Below are 24,731 nucleotides of genomic sequence, written 5' to 3' on the forward strand. Positions count from 1 at the left end.
TCATTGTTATCGTCATTATTTCATCTGTAGATTGTAAAGCAGAGCATTATATTTGTGTTGGTAAAAAAAAATACAATATAAAAATATGGGATGACATGTATTACAACGTATCAAACATAACATACAAAATTACAGAATCATTGGTATTTCTTTGCTGTAGTTTGTTTAACGATCATATTTTATATATAAAATTGAGAATGGAAATGGGGAATGTGTCAAAGAGACAACAACCCGACCAAATAAAAAACAACAGCAGAAGGTCACCAACAGGTTTTCAATGTAGCGAGAAATTCCCGCACCCGGAGGCGTACTTCAGCTGGCCCCTAATTAATATATATTAGTCCAGTGATAATGAACGCCATACTAATTTCCAAATTGTATGTATATATATGTAAGTGTTTGTGATGTAAACGACAAGTTTTTGACCTTATATTTTGTTCTGTGACAAAGAAAAGTTTGTCAAAATGGCCTTCGTGAATTTGAGTTTGTTCTATACAGTCAACCAGTAACGGGCTATCGGTACTGCAGATACAATCGGTAACCCGGAAACCATCTCCTGATCACGATTGTAAAATGCCTTGTAGTCTATGAATTTGTTTGTACAAAGATGTTTTTGTGTTCTATTAAATTGTTCCTTTTAAGTTGTTACACTATTTTGACTATTTTATTTATTATGTATGTTTAGTTCACGCATCATTACAATTATAACGGAATTTGACTAGACTGTAATCAAAGTGAGAGGGTTAGCGCTATAAAACCAGGTTTAATCCACCATTTTCTACATTTCAAAATGCCTGTACCAAGTCAGAAATGTAACAGTTCTTGTCCATTGGTTTTTTTATGTGTTTTGTTATATATTTGATTTTGCCATGTGATTATGGACTTTCCGATTAGATTTTCCTCTAAGTTCAGTATTTTTGTGATTTTATTTTTTTGTAGTATCAATGTCAATCGGAACAGCAGATGAAATCTGTTCCATACGCTAGCAAAAACAATACTGTTCAATTGCTATCGAGAACACAGATCCCATTGAATCTGCCGTAGTGATACTCAGTAAAAGTGTTGCGTTCTAATAAACACGAAGCTAGTTGAACGAACGCTAATCAAATTGATATATTTAAATAAAGGACACAGTCCATAGATGCTACATAAAGCATCTTCTTAATTTTAGATTCATAACTTCCTGTAAAATAGCTAGACATTTTTTGACAATATTGTGACAACCTTATTTTATTTGAAACTTAATATGTGTTGCAGCAGAAAAATAGAACTTACTATATCAGAGACACGTAATAATTCGGTATACTCTTCGGTTATAATTGAGGACTGTCTAGCGGTTCCGTTATATATACCTAATTCCTGTAATTAAATGGTTAACCAGTTATATAAAAGTGTCAAGATAATATTGAAGAAATGACATTGACATATTGAAACGTGACCATTAAAAAGGGGGTAAAGACAAATATAGGCTAATGTTAACATGTTTTAGTGAAAGCTTGTACCATTTTTGCTAAAATATATTGGGTTTTTAACGACTAACAAACAAAGTCTTTTGTCGTTAGTTGTGAAAACCACATTTCAAAATGTCGTATTTTCAGGTATTTTAAAATATCAATCATATTCTATACTATTCAAAGAAAACCTAAATGTAGTTAAATTCATGTAGTGAAATTCACCAATTTATCACTTGTGTAATACAAGCATTTCATTGAGCTTTTATAGGTATTGTAGTGAGATATTCCATATCCGTTTCTCTAAAGGAAATCGTACTACAAAAAAAATGTTTTTCATTCATATAAATAACGTGTATTCTTTGCAATTTGACGACAATATCTCCAAAACGTTTTGTATAAAACAGTATAGAAGAAAACATATATTAGTATTATACTTACACCAAAGTAATAACCTCTATACAATGAACCTAGTCTTTTAGCCATGTTCCCTTCGTCTGTTTTGGCAAACATGACTGAAAAAAGTGTCATAAGGTCAACAGATTTCAAAGACTTAAATCATACTCATGCTTTAAAAAAAAATGTCTGTCAAAAACGAAAAACACACTAAACATCAGCTACCTAATAACAACTTTTACTTTTCTACATTGGCTAGAGGTATAGGGGGAGGGTTGAGATCACATAAACATGTTTAACGCCTCCATATTTTTGCGCCTGTCTCAAGTCAGGAGCCTCTAGCCTTTGTTAGTCTTGCATTATTTTTAATTTTAGTTTTTTGTGTACAATTTAGAGTTTAGTATGGCGTTAATTATCACTGAACAAGTATATATATTTGTTTAGGGGCCCGGTGAAGGACGCCTACAGGCTCGGAAATTTCTCGCTGCATTGAATACCTGTTGGTGACCTTCTGCTGTTGTCTGTTCTGTGGTCGGGTTGTTGTCTCTTTGACAAATTCCCCATTTCCATTATCAATTTTATTATTGTTTTGGAGGCGGCACCGGCGTCAACTTCAGAATTGACGGTTTCAAATGAAGTTTTACTTGCAATGCGTAGCGAAATCTAAAAAAAAAGGCTATTTGCAATCGTCAAATCCAACTGACGCCCTGAACAATCAATGCCAGGACAGATCAACTGCTTTAAGGAGGTAGACCTAGGTTAAGGGAAATAACTCTTAATATCATCAGTACGTTTGTGTCAACCATTTTCATAAATATATTCTAAGCTTCTATGTTACATAGATTATTTTCAATCTGTTTCAGGTAAATGCTTAAAATACGTTGATGAAACTTGACTTTTACAAACGCATAACTGATTTAAAGAGTTATCTCCCTGAACCAAGGTCTAACACCTTAAAGGATAAGATAAATACATTTTGCATTTTTCTCTAATAACACAAAGTGTACTTTTATATAAAAATTTAAAAGTAAAATAAAAAATTATCTCAAAAAGCAATCTAATACAATCAGTACAACAGAATTGATGATTCTCATCGACTAAATGATGACGATGGTTTTTATCCTTAAATCTTATTCAAATATCATTTTCATGAATGATCATACCAATAATCATTATAATTAGATTTAATATCAACAATCTGATAGAAACCTATTCATGTTACCACAAAAATTAAAATGTTATTTTTTTTTTATCTACAACCGTCTTGTAATGCATAATAATTCTTCATGTATTTTAATCTTTCTAGAATAGGAAGATAAGAAGTTGAAAAATTGACAGAACTATCCTTTACGGACGACAAAGTATCCAAGTTTACAGAATATTGTACAATATGAAAATAACACGTTAGAAACTTGGTGCGTCCGAAAGTACTCTCCTTCATTTAGCTTCATAGTACCAGGGACGTATATAGATAAGTCCTTATTTGCAAAAGCAAATTTACAGATCTAACATTGTTGGGTTGATGTTTAGACGAGTTGGATAAGTCCTTGATAGTACACACACATTTTAAATGACAATTTTGTAAAACTCATTTGACATCGGACCAAAACGCAAGGATAAGCCGTGGATATAGACACCCGGTATACCAAATGTGAGATATTTAAATATACATTAATAGAATTCTAAACAAGTAACAAAATTGTTGCACTCATATAATACCTCCTTAAGAAGATTAGGAGACAAAATATAGTCACTTTTGATTTTTTTCTGACTGGCAGTAAAACCCTCGTCACAATGTGGCATCAGTTTGGCTGTGTTGGATGTTCAAGTACGCAGCTACGTCCGGTCATATTGGGGACGTTAATTTCGATGCCCCGTGTAAAGAGAGTACAAACTATTGAATCAGCTCTTTGATGGGGTCCGTAAGAGCAATGTTACGATGCAAAATATCTGTCCTTATCCGATATAATTTTGCAACTGCAAATTTCGACAACTTTGATCTCGGTCAGCGTCTAATACAGGGTCTGCCTATTGCATTTAATGTTAATTTATTCTAAATCGTCCTTAGCATTCTTGAAATATATGCCACTGGACATGATGAAATCACCAACAATCAACAAAGTTCATTCTATACACTGGATTAGAGGAATACATTTATCATGGAAATTTAATATAAAAAGGAAATGTTCATATTAGAACGTGAGAGCAAAAACGCACTTTTACTCATTTACTTATATAGTTATCAATACTTTTTTAAAAACGAGATCCGCCGTCGTTTTGATTTTGTTATGTACATTAATTTTGTAAACCTTACCAAAACAGATATAACAATACTATACTTAAAATATGTTAAATATCTAAAATAAAAACTGCACGTTAAAACAAAACTTACAACTCAAAAGTTCAATGCAGGATTAAAAACTTAATTCACATAGTTTTTTTTCACTGACCCCCACCCTCCACCTCTAAACTTAACTTGGGAACAATTGATTGACCAATTTGGATATATGTAAAATCGATTTTGGATTGAAAAAACTTGCAGCAATGTTAATCCCCCCACCCCCAAACTATTTGAATTTTTTTTTTATCCTACATCGATCTTTTGATGTCGTCCCTTATAGCTAAATAACAAGATTGGCCAATTATATTTCAACCCTAGAACTTACCTTGACCGTAGATGAGGATATAGTAATTTTCTGATGGCCGACCTTCCTTAACAATAACTCGTTTTGGTTCATAACTATAAAACAAAACAAAAATCTTCACATTAAAAAGTAAGCACACATTCACGATGAGTATTGTTTTTTATACATTTTGTTACAAACTTGACTCCTTTAAAAAAATAACAAAAAAATAACAAAAATATCGAACTGATTTGAACTCCGAGAAATATTCAAAATGGAAAGTCCCTTATCAATGACAAATTCAAAAGCTCGAAAGCACCAAATGAATGAATAACAACTGTTATATACCTGACTTTATACTGGCATTTTCTTATGTGGGAAATGGTGGATTAAACATGGTTTTATTGCTAGCTAAACCTTTCATTTTTATGACATTCGCTTGAAATTCCATTACATTGACAACAATGTGTGAAATAAAATCCGGATATAATACATATTAAAAAAATGAGGATACAGTGACCAACATTGTGTTTTAATCTTTATCACTATAAAACATACAAATACATCAACAAAGAAAAACAAAAAAGGCAATTAGACAAATCACATAAGCAAAAACGAAGACAAGAATACAAAAATTTACCTGACCATGCACAATTCCGCAATAACGGGATGTATAAGTACCGAGCAACGTCAAATGAACTTTATTTAATATAGATTAAGCAGAAAAAGTAATAATTTTTAAAGACAAATGAAAGAATCATATAACACGTTATTTAACGTCGGAACCTAGAGTATTTACTGCAAGGCCGTCGTGTATTATTTGTGAAGATGATAAAAAAAGTTGTTGGTATATTCCGATGAACATTTTTTTTAGAAAAAAAGACGAGACGTTCTTTGAGATATCCCTGGTTTATCAAAACTTCTGCTCAGAAGTTATACAATCTGAGTAGCAGCTTCAAGCTCTTGAATACCGAATGCGTTGAGAAGAGCATCAAATAGTTATCAAAGGTACCAGGATTATAATTTAGCACGCCAGACACGCGTTTCGTCTACATAATACTCATCAGTGACGCTCATATCAAAATATTTATAAAGCCAAAAAAGTACTGGTCCGAGACCACAATTGTCGTCCCTTGATTTTCGTACAAATATAGTCCCTAGTAATGACAGTGGGTTACTTGCCATTAATTTGTATACCCCTTCCAAATTTATTTCTCCATTTGTAATGTCTCAAATTGCAAGTAAGGGGGGCGGTTGAAATTACACTGTAAAAAAATGTGGGTCCAGAATTTTAAAGGAAAGTAGTGATTTGGTCCAGCTGAAAAAGGTTTGAAATTAGCATTTCGGAAGCTGTCAAAAGATTTCATAAAATTGTCCATATTTTGAGTTAGAGCCGATGAAGTTATCTACAAATTTTGATGTAATTTGTCCCAAAAGTAGTACAACACACTGTAAAAGTTTCTTTGAGAAAGCGCAGGTGGGATTTTTTTATTTCCATTTATGTTCTAAATAATTGTGGTCTCGGACCTAGGATGAAGAGCATTGAGGATCCAAAATTCCCAAAAGTTGTGCCAAATACCGGGTAAGGTAATCTAAACGAGATTAGTCGGTATTTTCTACATATCTCTCATTGATCACAAATAAATACTTATTGTGGTTAGCTGCTCATAAATAAATGTTCATTGTGGGTACATGATTACACATGAATACTTTTAAATAGTTATTGTGGTTAGATGATCACAAATAAATACTTATTGTGGTTTACTTAGATGATCACAAAGTGATACTTATTCTGGTTAGATGGTCACAAATAAATACGTACATGTGTAATGTGGTCTGATGATTACAAATGCATACTTGTTGCGATTGAAACAAAATAAGATAACTGTAGGTGTACTGTTCAAGTAAAGAGGAGATATAATGGTTATCTATATTTTAACTCACTTTTCATAGAAACCGTACATAGCAAATTGTTGCTGAATATGTAGGGGATAATCCGCTATTGTTTTCACATTACGTAGTGCTATCGTAGCCTGAAAGTCAACAAGAAAATTATCTTAGCATTTTGACATTTATTAATTATTATAACATATAACATGAAATATGTATTTCCGAAACTAAAATCAAATTGTCGCTCTTTTCAAAGATGATGTCTAGATTGTAATGGAAACGTGTCAAAAGTCAATCCTTCTTTTAAAATTTGAATAAAATCACTATTATTCGGTCGTTGATATTATGCTTATTTTTTGTCGATTTTGTGATAAATGCCTGCTTACATGCTTTAATTTTTATCTCGTTAATGTGTTTTTCTCCCCAGGAAACACTGACCTATAAATACGTGTTTATCCCATCAATTCTTAGCCCATTGCGAGCTGTCCACGTTTTAACAAAGTCAATTCATAAATATCTATTTGATAATAAACGCCCACACTTTATACACCTCCATCATCTAATGACACAAAAAGAATAATATTTTCCTTAAAAGAATGAGATTTTAATTACCATTATGAATTTAGAAACCATATAACTGTATAGTATTGAATAGTATTCCTAATCAAAATAGACAACTGAACTGCATAATTCTCATTATCACTTCTGTTGAAGACCAAATGACCAGGATGAGAACATATACAGGTCATCTTCAACAAAAGGCAAAATGCATACCGCAAAGCCACCTATAAAAGGTCCCGAGATGACAAAACAATGCAAAAGAGAAAAACAAATGTATGCAACATCAACATATCAAAACCACAGAACTTCAAGATCCTGACTTTGAACAGGCTCATAAAGTACAAAATATGGCAGAAATGTTTAACGTTTTTTTGGGGCTTGCAACGCAACCTTAATACAGGACAGTGGGGTAAAAGCACAACATAAGAACAAACTGTAAAGATCAATTGGAAAGGGCTTGACAAAACAAAAGCATGCCATGTACAATGTTACAAATAAGTATTCATTGATTCAAATCCCATAGACGGTTGGGACATACGTGATCTAGCTCAAAGACTCAATAAGTCACTAGACTCAACTCTAATAGGGCTCTTCACGGTTAGTTCGGCCATATTGGATAGGGGGCAGATTTTCATAATAGAGTTAAAAATGGTGTGAAAAATACGGGAAAACATCATTAAAATAGAGCTGTTGCTTTGAAACACACATAGGATTTCCCACACTTTCATACTATTTCCACCTTCTTCCAAAAAATCTGCCCCCTATCCAATATGGCCGAACTAACCGTGAAGAGCCCTATTCTTATATTTGACCTTTAATAAAGTATTCTAAATATCAAAGCCTATAGCCTTTGACAAATCATGCGTTAATTTGTGTTGTTTTTGTTAAGTAACTATTAAAATAAGTATTCTTATATTCGAAAGCATGCGTCCTTGCCAGAAAAGTAACAGAATACTTTTATCATATATATTTTTTTATCAGTTCAAGAATTTCTAAAATGTTCATCCTTGAATCAGTTTTTAATGGTTTGATTAGTGAAGAATACCAATTATTTTCTCATTTCACATTTGTGAGAATGAAAATGAATTTAAAGATAACGGACATTTCATCGAAACAGATGACATCACGATTAGTACAAAATGAAATAAGAGATATAACAAGCAAAATACTATAGTAAACAGAGAGCAGAATAAAAAAGGAAAAAACCAATTTTCCTCTTTTTTCTCTCTAATTTCTGACAAGTGCAATTAGAGGCCAAAATAGGATCAGAACGTAATAGATTTATTCTATAACCCTTGTATTTGAGAAAAAATCATGAAAAACAAAGACAATTTTGTAAAATTAGTATTTATTTGATACATTTCAAAATAAATTTATACTGTATTCTACACTTTACTGTCCATTTTCATTCAACTCTCCGTAAATGATGCAACTTAGAATAAATTTATTCTAAATGCATGATGCTTTCTGTATATAATCATTTATAAAATAAATTCATTATAAAGAGCCTTGGTATCTATCATCAGTTCGAGAAAATCATAGAATAAATTTATTCTACATTTAATGTCATTTATGATTATAACAATATTTAAAATAAATTTATTTTAAAAGTCCAGTAATCTGTATAGTGAGGCTGTGATACAGAATAAATTTATTCTACATTTAATGTCATTTATGATTATAATAATATATAAAATAAATTTATTTTAAAAGTAAAGTAATCTGTATGGTGAGGTTGAGACACAGAATAAATTTATTCTATGTTCAATGTGATTTTTGTCTTGTATAATAATATATAAAATAAATTTATTCTGAAAGTAAAGTAAGAAAGTAATCTGTAAGGTGAGGTTGAGACACAGAATAAATTTATTCTATGTTCAATGTGATTGTTGTCTTGTATAATAATATATAAAATAAAATTGTTTTGAAATAAAGTAATCTGTATGGTGAGGCTGTGACACAGAATAAATTTATTCTATGTTCCATGTGATTTTTGTCTTGTATAATAATATATAAAATAAATCTATTTCGAAGTAAAGTTATCTGTATGGTGAGGCTGAGACACAGAATAAATTTATTCTACATCCATATGAATTTTGTTCTATATAAAAATAATCTTAAAAGTATTACATGATACAAAATTAAAATAATTTAAAAGAAAATTCCAACGGTCTTATTTATTACAGACAAACTGATACAATAAATTGCTTTGCCAAACGAAACTGGATACGACTGCAGAGGTCAACTCCTTTAAAGACGGTGTGCACAAAGTTGATGGCAACTGTAAAATGCGCTTTTTTAAAAGCTTTAAGCATATTATATGTATATGTAATTTTAATATTTTTTTAAGAAGATTTGTTTTTCATGATTAAATGATGAATGCATGTCATAAGAATCCACATTACTAGTAAGGCAAATTAATATTTAATCTATAAAGCATTAAACGGACATATAGAAAACGTCAAAAAATCGGTATAACTTGTAACATTAAATTAGCATAAAATAGAGTTTTTGACCTAAAACTTATACAAATTTAACACTGTATCCCACATTTTCGTAAAATAGAATTGTATAGATTCAGACTGACATTATATGAAATTTCCCGCAAAAATATCAAAAACGACCATAGTAGATATGCTTGGAATGATTTGTAAGAAGTAGTAATTTGAAAGGACGAATAATCAAAATGGAAGAATCGGTAAGAAAAATATGTGATTGCTATCTTTTGATTTTCAAAATAACTTGGTATTCGAAATGTGGAAAACCAGAGGTTTAATAAAATCTGCAACATTTGAATGATTGGATGGTCCAGACTGAACACTTGAATTTTTTAAATGTCCAGCTATTATGTTACAATCTAAAGAAATAACGTTTTGACGCTGTTTTCTGAAAAGGATCCACGACATCGTAGCTAATTATTTCCATTATACTGCGTTTGTGGACTCAGCTTTTTGCACGCCGTCTAAGCAGTTGGGACAAATATGGACACAATTTTCGTGCATGATACAGGTCTGAATTTGGATTGTAATTAATTATTTGATGCAATATAGGTTTCTGACACAGATTAACGGTAGCCAAAGAACTTAGAATCTTTTATATCATTTGAATAATATTTAATTTTTTGCTTTTGTGCAAAACACTATGCTGTTGTGAATTGCCCCCCCCCCAAAAAAAAAAATTAAAATAAATAAATTTACCTCTTTTTTATGCATTTGTGCAGAACACTATGCTGTTGCTATTTGAACCCTCACTCCAGAAAAAAATATACCCTTGCCCCTCTTTTGTTTGGCAAAATGATTTTTGAAATTTCATTTTCAATTTCTGAAATCTGTAATGAGTGAAAATTACCCCCCCCCCCCTCAAAAATAATCTTTTCACCTACCCCCTCTTTTTAAAAAAAATCCTTTAAGATGTCATAATGGTCATAATCTCAATGTAAATGACCTATTGAATTTGCAACCATCACTACCCATTTAAAAACAATATAAAAGTCTTAAAATAGAAAATGACATACATAATCACGGCTAACATCAATATTCCTTAATCATAGTAACTTCAAAAAATAAATTGACAGCCAATCACCACAGCATTTCTTTATACATACTGTAAAAACAGTGTACGATGGAAATCCAAACTTAACCTTGTAATTGTCCATTAACCAGGAAACCTTCTTTTGTTATCATGTGATGGCATACAAACAGTTCAAATATACATCTAAGTCGTTTTTGTTTGCTTATAATATAATCCTGAACATTTTTGTTCAATGTTTTGTCACTGGTCATCTGTTAGAATAATTTGGGGTTGTTTTCTTTTCACACGAGAGACAACTTGAAGCTTCGTTATAATTCAGCTGGTACTAATCGTTAAGTAATCTGATCTTTTAGTGACATACAGATCTGTAGTTGGAATTATTCATCTTCAAACTCTTCTGAACTTTTCGAACAATCATCTTTGTAAATGTTAAATTCCCAAATACATGTTTCCATTATTCCGTTCAACCAAAGCTATCTGAAAGATCAAATAAAAAAATGCTGTTCATACAAAACAAAATGGAAAATGTGTCTATGGGCTACAAATGATCCTGCTCGTAAATATGCACGTGTCAACTTCCACATTGAGATACATGTACAGGATTCAAGTAATTAAGACTGTTTTGTGATTTTAACATTCGGTTGAGGCAAAATAATTAAAAGTTAATGGACGGAAACGAAAAATTCAGCATTTTGTATCTTTATAAATGACCTTAACTCAAGAACGGTAGAAGTTAGGCCACTCAATTTAAATCTTGATCTGTGTTTTATGGTAATATGCATTGTATATACGATTTTTTTACATTTGCTTGAGGCAAACTTAAGTTACAGAACAGAAGCGAAACATCCAGCTATTTTTATGTTTATAAATGGGCATAACTCAGGATGGTTAAAGTCTTGCAACATCTTACACTAACCTTATCAAAAACGAACTGTAACTTGTAAAGTAAGCAAATGTTCCAGAGAGATGTACAAGGACTGGAGGAGCAGCCAGATCTCATCGCCGTATAAATAAGATGTGCAAATGATTGTACAACTGCACATCACATATCAGGCCCTCGCTCTAAAATTCATAATATATTCCTTTTCATAGAGTAACCGGTTCTTTGCACGCATTCTTAAAATAATGACTTTTAATTCACTAATAACTATTCCGACCGAACTTCAATTGTCATAATAAGAATTATATTTAAAACAGCACTTTCAAAACCTTTTGCAATGAGATAAGAAAGAACACTTTTCAAAAACAATTATGATTCTTAATTTCAGCATTCTGAGATACTTCTTTCTAGCCAGTTAAAAGTTTAATCTTTTAAATTACCTCTAAATATTTTCCTCAAAATATATCCGTCCCTAATGTTCTCTGTGGTTGTAGTAACTTCTGCCATTTTATCTGCCTTTTAAACTTTTGTGTTTCTTTAAACAAATTCATTTTGATAGAAGTGTCTGGTGACTTATAAAGAACAGCGTATTATATTTTGACTGAAATGGTCATGTTATCCATGAAGATGCAGACTTTTTGTCAATTATTATGTGTGCCAAACAGATTCCATAAGAGTGTGAGTACAGTTCCTTAGGTACTTATGAAAATTTTCAAAACTGTTTTTTTTACATAAAATAATCTCTTGCTCGTTTATTCGTTTTTCGCAATGGTGTGTTATTTTTTCATAGACTTATGAGTATAAATATCTTTTGGATTCAGTGGCGGATCCAGTTATGGTTCAGTGCTTTGAACACCTTTTTTTTACGATCATTGGTTTTAAATTGGAACAAATGTTCAGATCCCTCTTTTAAAAATGATTGGTCCCGCCCATGGGTATCTTTCACTTTTTGCTAAAATAATAGGTACATTTTCCATCTTCTATGCAACAATTTCATAGCTAGTGTGTCCAAACAGCTGTTCTAAGACTTAGCGTAAAGAAAGTTAACTTTTTAATTTTTTAAATGTTTAAAGATTACTTCAACTTTCACCAGTAGGAAATAATAATGAGATTACCAATTAGAAACATTATTAATATCATAATAATTAAACTTAAGGTAATAAATAATATTTATCTAATAATTTTACGTTCAAACTTATGTTCGCATGTTTTCAGATACCATCTCCAATATAAAAAAAAACACATCATGAAAAAATTAACTTGTTATGTGTTCCTCTTCTACTAGCTTCAAAATGTATCCAAACTCAAGAATGTGGAACATACTCTATCTGACATAATCATTTGGTAAAGGATGCAATTAGTGTCTCGAGCTCTTTTATGACTGTCTTGAAAATTAAAAAAAACTAAATGTAAAATAAACAACTCTGCTAATGCTCAGGTTAGTTGTCATATTATGCAACATACTTAATAATATAGAAACCAATGGAGATAACAAAGAATTTGTTTTGTCATACAAAACACTGTCAAAAACCCAAACATACTATCCACACTGATCTGTGTCCACACTTGTAGTATATAGATTTATCTTTGTGATAAAACAAATTGTCAGAGTAATATAGTCAAATTTAGTTATAGCATTAAGCTTTGCTTCATGATACACCTCTTTCTTTAATGATATGATTATCGTTATCATAATCAGTTTTGGAGTTCCATAAATTTTTTATTCCAAATTGTACTTGTTTATATTGTCTAGTATGCATTGAGCATATATGTCGGGTATCCATGACGGGACCCTAGTATCCTTGACCCCCACCCCTCACCCCACCTCTAGTAAACTGAGCAAAACTAACCTCCAATTTCTTGAACTGTGATGAATGTTTCATAAACGAAACTGGAAAACTATCCCGTCTATGTTTAACTTGTCTTTCCTCCTGTTGATGTCCACTGTCTGTCATCTTCGTTGAATGTACATAGAGAGAAATACCAAGTGATCATATTATACAAAATTACAGATCAGTGTCATATAAACTGGTCCGCCGTTCCATCTATAGCTTCGCACCGTCAGTGTAGCGATAAGTGAACACAACAGGGGTCCAGTTTAAGTGTCCTACGTCTTGTCATTAATTATCTTGTGTTTCCATTTGAAGACTTCTCGGCATGTGGTAACACTAGGGTGCCTACAGTCAACGTACGCGTGCATTACATAAAATTGATAAGGCTTTTAAGCCGCGTTTGTTGTAATTAGTATTAATTATTTTACAACTTCTGATACATGTAGATATGCGGCACTTGTTTGCTAACATAAATTAAACAAATCGAAGGTTGCAAATTATTTGAATCTGTGTCATTTCATAGAGGTTATTAATGTATGGTCATTTTATATCTTTCAAATAAAATAATATGTTAAAAATGGACAACTACAAAATTATAATGGTCCGGATGGATGGTCCATCGATTTTGTATTCTTTTAATTTTTAAAACATTTTTTCTATTCTAATATTATAATTTTGCTCATTATTCTCTATTTGATCATCCTTTTATTTTCTATTCTTTATATTTTTTTCGTATATGCTATATTTTTTGTCCTTTATTCTGCGTTTCCCAATCGCGTTATTTGATATTCTGTCAACTCCAACAAGACAAGACCCTTTAAGTATTATTACCGATAAAATAGTCGTTTGAGAATGTGTATCATTTTGTCTTATCCTTTCTTTTATTTGTTTTAAAAGATTGGAAAGAAGGTATATATGTATGAGTGTTGCTGATTTTATGGACACTTAAGGGTGACTTGGGAATAGCATTGTCTTCATCCGCCAAAATAGAAAAAATGTAAAACCCGTATAAAAAGTTTACCGAACTTCATCCTGGTCTCGAGATCCTGGTCTACCCTTTATTACAGGTATTCCCCATGGTATGTAGTAGTATATATTGTGTGGCAGCAGCAAATATTTTTGCCACGTTGACAAAAATTTGTTCCCGCTAGCAAAATTGTATAATATATTTGTTGAATAATATCAAAATATTGGATTTTAAAATTTGTAGAAATATAAAAGACTGTTTTGATTTTTTCACACGTTGAATTTTGCAGACGTCAAGAAAATTACATAATATAACTGTTGTATAATATTAAATGAAAATTTTGTTTTTTCACTTATAAAAGAATGTTTTGATTTATTTTCCATCGCATTTAACATATAGACAATTTAAATTGTTAATATTTTGGATAAAGAAGTTAAAAGTAAAACTGAAAAAATAGAAGATTAAATGACTTCGCGTTGAGAGAAGAAATTTTATAAAACTTTTAAGTTTCATTTGTAACAAAAAATGAATAAGAATTGAAAATATATTAATTAACCCTAACCCTAGCGTATATTGTAAAAACTATTATTATTATTTATTAAAACAATCCATACTCAAACATTAATTAAACCTTATCCATCTACCACTCTTATCCCAACCATATATCACGGAATTAATTACCCCTAATTCATTCCCTAATTAGACTATTGTTTTTATTTCTCATCCGGGTATTTAATTCCTCAAAATATTTGCAAAATGTCACCCATCAACACCATGTTTATATTCATCATCATTTGTTTCACAATGTCAGCTGTTTCATGCTCGCATGAATTGAGAGATGTATGCACAGTGGAGGGGGATACTCTCCATTGCAGATGGACTGGAGCAGGGCTCTACAACACCAGAATCCGACTAGATGTAAAGAAAGTCGTATTCGAAAGATTTTTTGTTGCCGGACAATTGGACCTTGCAAATAATAGAGACCTGCATTCAATTGAGATCAAACAAGGAAATTCTAAATGCAGCAATGTTTTAGCAGCACCAGAAACAATAACAATTGTTAATGGTATACATTGTGATGTAAGTATATAGGAAATTAGAAAAGAATAACAGAATAATAAGAGCTTTAAAGTAATCACGTAGTATTGTCTCTATATGTAAAGTGACTAGAAACAACCTAAACTATGAGCAGATCTTATATATTATTTATTAATTTTATTGTGTAAAACATTTCTTACATTATGTATATTTTTTTTTTTACAGAATGGAGTCATAGCTTCTACAACAACAACAGCAGCAACAAGAGTAACACCAGGATCCACATTGTCAATCGGCACCACTGATAAACAACTGGTAAGCATTTATCTGATATTTTTTTAATTAAAACGTCCTGCAAAAAGAAGAGAACTGCAAAAACCAATTTCCGCCAACACCAATTCTCCTTCAATGTCGATGCAGATTCACTATCCGAAATAGAAATTGCAGATTTTGTTAATACACCAAAAAAAACTGTTTAAGTTAATATCTATCTCTGTATTTACTACTTTTTAATTTGTAGAATATATCCTCATCGCAATTTATGAAAGGCTTCAAGAAATTATAAATTATTTTTTTCCACCACGTGAAAATAACAGACGAGTAGCCCCAGCACAACAACAACCACCAAGAATATTGAGAAGATCAAACAGGATATCTATTCGGCCACAGAGACTAACCTATGATTAATTTTCTAAACTTTTAAATTTTATGAAATTTTTTAAATTTTTTTTCTAAATTTTATATTTTTTTTATTTTTTTTTTTCTAAATTTTATAATCTTTTTTCTAAATTTTATAAACTTATTTATACACTGTTATCTAAATTTTAATAATCACTGATGAGGATGTATTCTACAAATCTACTTATATTATGAAAAATTATATCACCAAAACTTTTCAATTTTCTTTCATTTGATTTATTTGGATTAGTTACACTTTATTTTAATTAAAGAAAAGATTTTGATTATACTCGCATTTCTCTACTCTCATTTTATTATATTGTAAATAGTAGTATACATGTAGTTTATTTTTATAAATTCACCTTAGTTTATATGTTTCATGCTCATTCAAACCATAAATTTCATTATAAATCTATTCTTTTCATTAAATAATCTACTTTCTCTGGTATTAAAGTTCATTATTAATCTATTCCTTTCATTAAATTATTCTTTTTAGTTTTCCATTTACATATGTTTAGTTTTGTAATAGAAATAAATTAAATTAAAAAACAAATATGATTGGTATTATTGTATATATGTAAATAATATATATATGTATATAATGTTTGGAGAACTTTTTGTTTTTATGTTTACTTTATCATCATTTTCATCTTTGGAATTTTTTCATATGAGAATTTACAGCATCCAAATTTAATTACAACATATTATCGCATATTTTATCATATTGTGTTTGCTTAAACTTTTTTTCTTTTGTTTTTATTACTTTTTATAGTGCTATATGATTAAGTTAAACCTAGAGATAAATATATAAAAATTCTTGATTTGTAACCGCTGTCATGGTGCTTTCTATAACATGTTTTATGTGAAAAAAATGGTGCATTACAAATGATGTAAGTTTTTTATAACCAAATTTCATTTGATAGTTCTCTTGTTTATATTATTTACAATTGTTATATAAATAGTGCAGAAAACTTGATTTGTTTTGAAACTTACTATGTTGTTTCATGGAATAAAGTATTTGTATTTGATATGTGTTAATAAATTAGACTTTTCTTAAACTTTTCCCACTGCATTGCTACCCCAATCAATGTGGATGATTACCAGTTGACACCATTTGTATATCATCTAGAAATTTGCAAACAAAAACTTTGCTTAATTAATTTTTATCTACTTTAAATTTATTAATTATAAAAGAAATATGGTTTAATTGCTGATGAGACAACTCTTCAAAGAGGTCAAACCACAAGCTTCAATCTCAAATCTTGTCAAGAAAATGAAATATTTACACAGGAAAAAAGAAGCTAGCTGAAAAAAAAGTCATGAACAAAACAAGATTCACCATTTACAATGATCCAAAGAAAAGAAAAGAGCATATCTAGAAATTTGCAAAACAAAAACTTTGCTTAAAACATTTTTATCAACTATTAATTATAAAAGATGGTAATCCACAAGCTTCAATCTCAAATCTTATCAAATGAAATATTTACACATGGGAAAAATTAGCTAGCTGCAAAAAAGTCATGAGCAAAACAATTAACTACGATCCAAAGAAAAGAAAAGAAAAAAGTAGCATGTAGGGGGAAAAATAGAGAGAGAGAGAAAAAGGAGATATGATCCACCATTGAAAATATGATCCAAAGAAAAGATGATCCAAAGAAAAGAAAAAAGTCGCTTATGTTCTAACGAAGGAAAAAATAGAGAGAGAGAAAAAGGAGATAGGATTCACCATTGAAACTATGATCCAAAGAAAAGAAAAAAGGTGTTTTAACGATGAAAAAAATTAGAGCGAGAGAGAGAGAGAAAAAAAAGGAGATAGTAATGAGATGTAAAAATAATCGTCAAAATCCAACTCGATTTACCATTGAAAATATGATCCAAAGAAAAGAAAAGAAAATAGGTTTTGTTTTAATGAAGGAAAAATTATATATAGAGAGAAAAAATAGTAATGAGATGTAAAAAATAACCATCAAAATCCGGTTTATTAACGCGGTACACTCAATTCTATCATAAAGCGATAAAAATGATGAACCAGGTTGAGTACATGAGGGGATTTGGTGGAGAAGTAGAGCGGGCTGAGTTGAATTTTGGAAGAAAGAAGAACATTGCGGTTACACCGTACAAGGGATATGTTTATATCCACATAGGCAGTTTAACAAGTAGCAGAAGCATAACTCTTGGGACTGATGAGTTTAAAGAGCTATGCAATCTGAAGCCAGTTCTTTTAAAAGCTGAGGCAGAAATAAAAAAACAGGTTAGTGATTTCTAATATTTAGCAGTAAATATTTACATGAACATATAGCTAAATTATTATCGTTCAGCAGCAAATAGTTGAGCGTGATATATATTTTATTCTCTAAGAAATAGGAGCGATCTACAAAATTATTTTAAAGTAAGATATTGCGAGTGTTTAATAAAAGCACCAGCTGCAGATGTTTCACCTTATATGTTTTTTCGTAAATTTCACTACTGCTAGTAAGTACACATAATTTTCAAAGTTATTGAAAGCGAGTAAAAACTATATGATAAACGTTCTAATTATCCTTCAACAGCAAATAATTGAACATAAATATATACTTTATAGGTTTAATATACAACAAACGTTTTAGTTAAAAGTAAGTTATTGATAGAGAGTATTTACAAGCGGCTTGCGTTCAGCTGCAGATATTTCACTTGTTTCTGGGTTGATTTCACCACTGTTAGTATTAATTTTCAAAGTTATTGATAGCAAGTAAAAAATGTTTTGATAAACGTTCAGTTGCAGATATTTCAACATTTTTGTTTCTAGGTAAATTTCTCAACCGCTAATAAATACGAATTTCTTTCCCACAGCAAACGTTGATTTATATGATTTCTTACACGTTCAATTGTTTTTATTATATATTAATTTTTTTAGCTGCAAAAACCTAGCAGGAAAAAGAAGGTTATAGTTGTTGAAGAGGAAGAAGAAGAAGAAGAAGAAGAAGAAGAAGAAGAAGAAGAAGAAGAAGAAGAAGAAGAAGAAGAAGAAGAAGAAGAAGAAGAAGAAGAAGAAGTAGAAGAAGAAGAAGTAAAAAAAGTTACTTTGAAAAGAAAGGTAAAACAACTTTTTTTTTTTTTTTTTTCTATGTAAATCAAAATAAGTAGTTATAATTTTCAAGTTTATGAATTTAAAGTAATTATCCAATTAAATGTACCATAAAAAGAAAAAAAAAAAAAAAAAAAAAAAAAAAATTGAAAACATTGAAATAACTTTAAAATTTTAAGATGATTTTCTATATTATGATATTCTTATTTTAGAGAAAGGTGATTGCTATCAGCGATAGCGATGAGGAGGCGGGAGTGTCAGAGTCGGACGTCAGAAAGGTGATTGTTGCAGCAGAATCTGGCCCGTTCAAGGGGCTAAAGAAGAAAAAGAAAACAGCTGGAGCTGGATTCATACTTTCTGAAGCAGTTGAAGATGGCGAGTGAAGATAACACCAGTAAGTGATCAAATTTTTATTCTGTTTCTAATATGTTCTTATATACAATAGTTAGGATAGAAATCATTCATAACTTAGCAACATTTTTCCAATCAAAGATTGATTTATCAATATGTGAAATACTCGCTTTAAGATAAAACCATTGCCTTTGATTTAAAGCGATCTCATTTCTAAGAGGATCATTTCTCAATAATACAAACAGTTCACTATTCAATATACATGTATTTACAAAAATATCTTCAGATAAAGCAAAAGTGTCCATTTTATTACAAAATAAATCGTTTCCGCTACTGTTTCGTTTAACATCATCAGATATGAATGGAGGATCATTTTCACTGTTTAATGGCCCATTTATTAATATAACTGCTAGAGTTATCGAACAGAATAACAATCCGACAATTTTCATCTTTGCACCAAGCCTGTGCAGTTGTGGAAACTGGTCACTGATTTCAGCTGTATCCATATTGATAAAATTGTAATCATGCTCATCTGTCATTTTAAGTGAATATTCTTCCACATTTGCACTACTCAATTCATCCTTTTCATTTATTTTAGAAATCTCCATTATGAAATCCAATTTCTTAATACAGGTGTCGCACTTTGTTCATTTGTTTTCATGCATGTATCTGTAGATTTATGATGTGAAAACTATTTTACTAGAGTTTATGTATCTTATTTATTTCTTTTAGCCAATCAGAACAGAAAAAGGACAATGGGAGAAGAAGTAGAAAAAAAGACACTGAGTGAAAAACGAAAGCGGTCAGCTCCACCTTCATTAAGAACTTTATCTGTTGCATGTATTTATAATAAATTAACAACAAAATGTGATATTCAAATGAGAGATTTTTTTTGTAAAATTCCCTCACCAATTTTAATTATTTTTATGGATTATGCAGACTTTCAATTTGTTTTAAATCCTGGATTTGCCGAATTAGATGTGTTTAATGCTGCCGAGGAAATTTTTGATCAAAGATATCAATTAAATAAAATGATAAGGGAATGCAGCCATTTCACATCTGAAGAGATATTCATTCATTTAAAGAACGTCCCAGGGTCTGTTTTAAATTCACTCGGACTTTCGTTCAATAGGGAGAACTTTTCCGATATTTTAAGGAAAATATTAAACATGCGATTTTCACGTGTTTAATTTACCAAAGAATATGTCTCATATATTTTAATCTAAAATTTAAGAAATTTATTTGTAATATTTTCATCGTGTTTGAAGGTCTTTTTCCCCATTGCACAATGTATTTCACTGGTGCGTTTGAAGGTGTAATTCCCCATTTTCATAATTGTGTTTAATTTACCAAAGAATATGTCTCTTATATTTTAATCTAAAATTTATTTGTAATATTTTCATCGTGTTTGAAGGTGTTATTCCCCATTGTCCAATGTATTTCACTGGTGTGTTTGAAGGTGTTATTCCCCATTTGAAGGTGTTATTCCCCATTGACATAATGTTTGAAGGTGTTATTCCCCATTGTTCTAATGTTTGAAGGTGCTATTCCCCATTGTTCTAATGTTCGAAGGTGTTATTTCACATTGTCCTATGTTTGAAGGTGTTATTCCCCATTGTCCTATTGCCTTAATGTTTGAAGGTGTTATTCCCCATTGTCCTATTGTCATTATGTTTGAAGTTTGTTTGAAGGTCCATTTGGGTTTTAAAGTTATGTATTTTCATTGGGGTTTTTAAGTTAAAGTCGCCATTTTACCATGCTACTCCCCATTGCCCTATGTATTTCACTTCCCCAGGTTGATAGCAAACGGATAAAACTTAAATATGTTGATATATTTTATTATAAAATCATATATTTATTTACATGAAATAAAATATTATATAATTATTGTACAGTGTGTTTTCTTTTTCTTGAATTTATTATGGATATGGATTTTTTTTTCAATTTACAATTGTATTAATGTTTTTCTTTTAATTTTCTATGAAAATATGCTAGCGAATGCACATTATCATCCAGCAAGTGTCTCTTGTCATCATATGGTGATAGTCCACTTTTCACAACCTTCACCAAACTTTATCTGTTGCATGTATTTATAATAAATTAACAACAAAATGTGATATTCAAATGAGAGATTTTTTTTGTAAAATTCCCTCACCAATTTTAATTATTTTTATGGATTATGCAGACTTTCAATTTGTTTTAAATCCTGGATTTGCCGAATTAGATGTGTTTAATGCTGCCGAGGAAATTTTTGATCAAAGATATCAATTAAATAAAATGATAAGGGAATGCAGCCATTTCACATCTGAAGAGATATTCATTCATTTAAAGAACGTCCCAGGGTCTGTTTTAAATTCACTCGGACTTTCGTTCAATAGGGAGAACTTTTCCGATATTTTAAGGAAAATATTAAACATGCGATTTTCACGTGTTTAATTTACCAAAGAATATGTCTCATATATTTTAATCTAAAATTTAAGAAATTTATTTGTAATATTTTCATCGTGTTTGAAGGTCTTTTTCCCCATTGCACAATGTATTTCACTGGTGCGTTTGAAGGTGTAATTCCCCATTTTCATAATTGTGTTTAATTTACCAAAGAATATGTCTCTTATATTTTAATCTAAAATTTATTTGTAATATTTTCATCGTGTTTGAAGGTGTTATTCCCCATTGTCCAATGTATTTCACTGGTGTGTTTGAAGGTGTTATTCCCCATTTGAAGGTGTTATTCCCCATTGACATAATGTTTGAAGGTGTTATTCCCCATTGTTCTAATGTTTGAAGGTGCTATTCCCCATTGTTCTAATGTTCGAAGGTGTTATTTCACATTGTCCTATGTTTGAAGGTGTTATTCCCCATTGTCCTATTGCCTTAATGTTTGAAGGTGTTATTCCCCATTGTCCTATTGTCATTATGTTTGAAGTTTGTTTGAAGGTCCATTTGGGTTTTAAAGTTATGTATTTTCATTGGGGTTTTTAAGTTAAAGTCGCCATTTTACCATGCTACTCCCCATTGCCCTATGTATTTCACTTCCCCAGGTTGATAGCAAACGGATAAAACTTAAATATGTTGATATATTTTATTATAAAATCATATATTTATTTACATGAAATAAAATATTATATAATTATTGTACAGTGTGTTTTCTTTTTCTTGAATTTATTACGGATATGGATTTTTTTTTCAATTTACAATTGTATTAATGTTTTTCTTTTAATTTTCTATGAAAATATGCTAGCGAATGCACATTATCATCCAGCAAGTGTCTCTTGTCATCATATGGTGATAGTCCACTTTTCACAACCTTCACCATGTGAATCTGATGGTTGAAACTTCTCAAAGTGTACATATGCGAGAGTAGTGGAGAACAATTGAACAAGGTGTTTTTATATTGTTCGAATCTAACATTTCGGGTTTTAATACCCTTTGCTACTACAGTTTCCTTGTCGTCTGCGGTGATAAAACTATACATTTTTGCTCTTAGTCCGATATATTCCACCATTTGAATGGACTTGCATTCATCTTTGAATAAACCAATAATCGATTTCCTGTCTTTGGTGTAAAGAGGGTGATCAGCTGGATAATTTGAAAAGTCATATAGCTCACTGTTTAACGACATGTCTCTATATATGTCATCAGTTCTCACATGCATAATGAAACTGTCAGTATCTGTGTAACATAATGTTACATTCTCCTTGTATAGTTTTTTCATGTGGTTGTAGTAGTAATCAACCATGTGCGCCTTTGACAGATCGAGAATCATTTGTCCTAGGTAAATTGGTTTGTTGAAGAAAATTTTTGTTTTGGTTTGTAGCACGCCGCACAAGTGGTCGTTGAATATCTTAAAGCTTTTAAATGATGATTTTGCAGTAAGTTTTTGAAACTTATCCCACCTATGACAGAGAGAGAAGTTGATATGTTTCCGCAACGATTCCATTGATTTACCGAAAATAGCATTGTTGCCATTTTTAAAAAGTTTTTGCTCGAAATTGCTAGTAGCCTTTTTCCTCATTTCGGTATTGAAGTCAATATACTGTTTCAACCATGGACGCTGTTCAAATGAAACTATATTGTGAATCTTCTTCAAAACCAAACCTAGTTTGAGGTATAACTTTAGATTCACATAGTGCAAGATGTAATGCTTTTTATCTTTCAAAGTAGCTAGCAATTTGGTGCTCGGTTGGTATTCTTTCCCATCATCATTTGCTTGCTCATACAGATGACGTGAATGAGGTGAAAGCATTTCATTTGTTATCACTCCTTTTTCAACTGCAAGAGGAAAATCATTGTGAAGATCGTGTAAGTTATCTGGGTAATCCAAATCGCATTCAATGACATATCCGATGTCAGCGTTATTGGATACATTTAAGACATTGAAATCGTTTATTTCCTCTTCTGACAACCACTGGAATTTCCCCACAGCTAATGGCATGCTCATGCTTAAACCGTATAAATTGTTCGCATCTACATACATCAAGTATGAAGTTGGTAAAGCTGGATCATAATTGCTCAAGTAGGGATTGTTTGCTTTTGCATGTCTGCAGCTCACCATTGTTAAACCTCCTCGTATACTCTGCTCAAAGAAGAGCCACATTGTAGGATCTGTCAATAGCTCAAGTCTCACACCAGTCATTTTCAATGCAGATTGCCAGGAAAGCCCTGGAAGAGTGTAATAATTTGCAGGGTCGAGGGAATAGTTCGTTATCCACTTCTTCCTGAAAGTTTCAAATACATCAGCTAATAATAGAACGTCAGTTTTTAGATAAAGATCGTGATATTCGCCTATATTCTTAATATTCATTTGATTCCATACCCGTTGCGCATGTTCATACTCGGTTTGACTAATTGTTTTCTCTGATAAATTGCTGTAGAATTTGTCTATAGAGGGTAATTCAGTTTCATTGAACCTTGCTGCATTGTCAATGTATTCGTAAGGATATGTTCCTTTTTTCAACAAAAGAGCAATCCGCTTATCATCATCAAATTCTTTTGTAAAATGTTTAAATGTTTCTTTCGGATTCTCCTTAGACATTGACGATACCAATTCCTCTAGTGAACAATTCAAAAACTGGTATGAATCGATAAAGCGCAGATTGGATAGGTTGAAACTGATGTACTTTTCTGCATTCGTGGCTATGCAGCCAATTTCTTCACTCTTGAAAATACCTATCGAGGAACAGATTAAATGTGCATCAAACTGTTTCAGGTTATGAAATATAACTGGCACGAATGTGTGTTCTTTAAAATTAAGATTGCAATCTCTGCATGAAGCGCCACGAAATTTACCTGAAACATGTGCATGGTCTCGAACGTGGATAGTGGAATCTGTAAATTCTTCCATGCAAATGTGGCAATGTGTACTTGATTGAAAATCTTCCTCATCTTCAACAGTCATGCACAAGGGTTCAGGATTGTTCAAAATAGCCTTTATACGTTTATTTTCGTCAAGAAGACTATGAAGGAAG

At 31.0% G+C, this 24,731-nt stretch overlaps 3 protein-coding genes across 3 annotated transcripts in view; 2 read left to right on the plus strand and 1 right to left on the minus strand.

Annotated features, from left to right (window-relative positions):
* LOC134727577 (uncharacterized) overlaps positions 1-24,731 on the minus strand; it is a 63,478-nt gene that overhangs the window by 13,513 nt on the left and 25,234 nt on the right. Inside the window, exons 6-9 of the mRNA XM_063591960.1 lie at positions 6,416-6,504; positions 4,514-4,587; positions 1,893-1,966; positions 1,276-1,359 (exon numbers count right to left, since the gene is read on the minus strand). Coding sequence (XP_063448030.1) covers positions 1,276-1,359; positions 1,893-1,966; positions 4,514-4,587; positions 6,416-6,504 — 321 coding nt within the window. The remainder of the gene's footprint in view (positions 1-1,275; positions 1,360-1,892; positions 1,967-4,513; positions 4,588-6,415; positions 6,505-24,731) is intronic.
* LOC134727557 (uncharacterized) lies at positions 14,274-16,146 on the plus strand. The gene is made up of 2 exons (XM_063591940.1): positions 14,274-15,212; positions 15,396-16,146. The coding sequence occupies exons 1-2, from the start codon at positions 14,889-14,891 to the stop codon at positions 15,510-15,512; spliced, it is 441 nt and encodes a 146-aa protein (XP_063448010.1). The 5' UTR covers positions 14,274-14,888; the 3' UTR covers positions 15,513-16,146.
* Positions 17,848-21,151, plus strand: LOC134727566 (histone H3.v1-like). The gene is made up of 4 exons (XM_063591950.1): positions 17,848-18,099; positions 18,742-18,921; positions 19,125-19,306; positions 19,996-21,151. The coding sequence occupies exons 1-3, from the start codon at positions 17,869-17,871 to the stop codon at positions 19,293-19,295; spliced, it is 582 nt and encodes a 193-aa protein (XP_063448020.1). The 5' UTR covers positions 17,848-17,868; the 3' UTR covers positions 19,296-19,306; positions 19,996-21,151.

This window comes from Mytilus trossulus, chromosome 1 (genome assembly GCF_036588685.1).
Source record: "Mytilus trossulus isolate FHL-02 chromosome 1, PNRI_Mtr1.1.1.hap1, whole genome shotgun sequence".
NCBI classification, from domain to species: domain Eukaryota; kingdom Metazoa; phylum Mollusca; class Bivalvia; order Mytilida; family Mytilidae; genus Mytilus; species Mytilus trossulus.

Coding starts and splice junctions, on each gene's coding strand:
- LOC134727557 (XM_063591940.1), top strand. CDS start 14,889: ATGTCACCCATCAACACCATGTTTATATTCATCATCATTTGTTTCACA. Junction 15,213..15,395: donor TTAATGGTATACATTGTGAT/GTAAGTATATAG, acceptor TTTTTTTTACAG/AATGGAGTCATAGCTTCTAC.
- LOC134727566 (XM_063591950.1), top strand. CDS start 17,869: ATGATGAACCAGGTTGAGTACATGAGGGGATTTGGTGGAGAAGTAGAG. Junction 18,100..18,741: donor AGGCAGAAATAAAAAAACAG/GTTAGTGATTTC, acceptor TAATTTTTTTAG/CTGCAAAAACCTAGCAGGAA. Junction 18,922..19,124: donor AAGTTACTTTGAAAAGAAAG/GTAAAACAACTT, acceptor TTCTTATTTTAG/AGAAAGGTGATTGCTATCAG.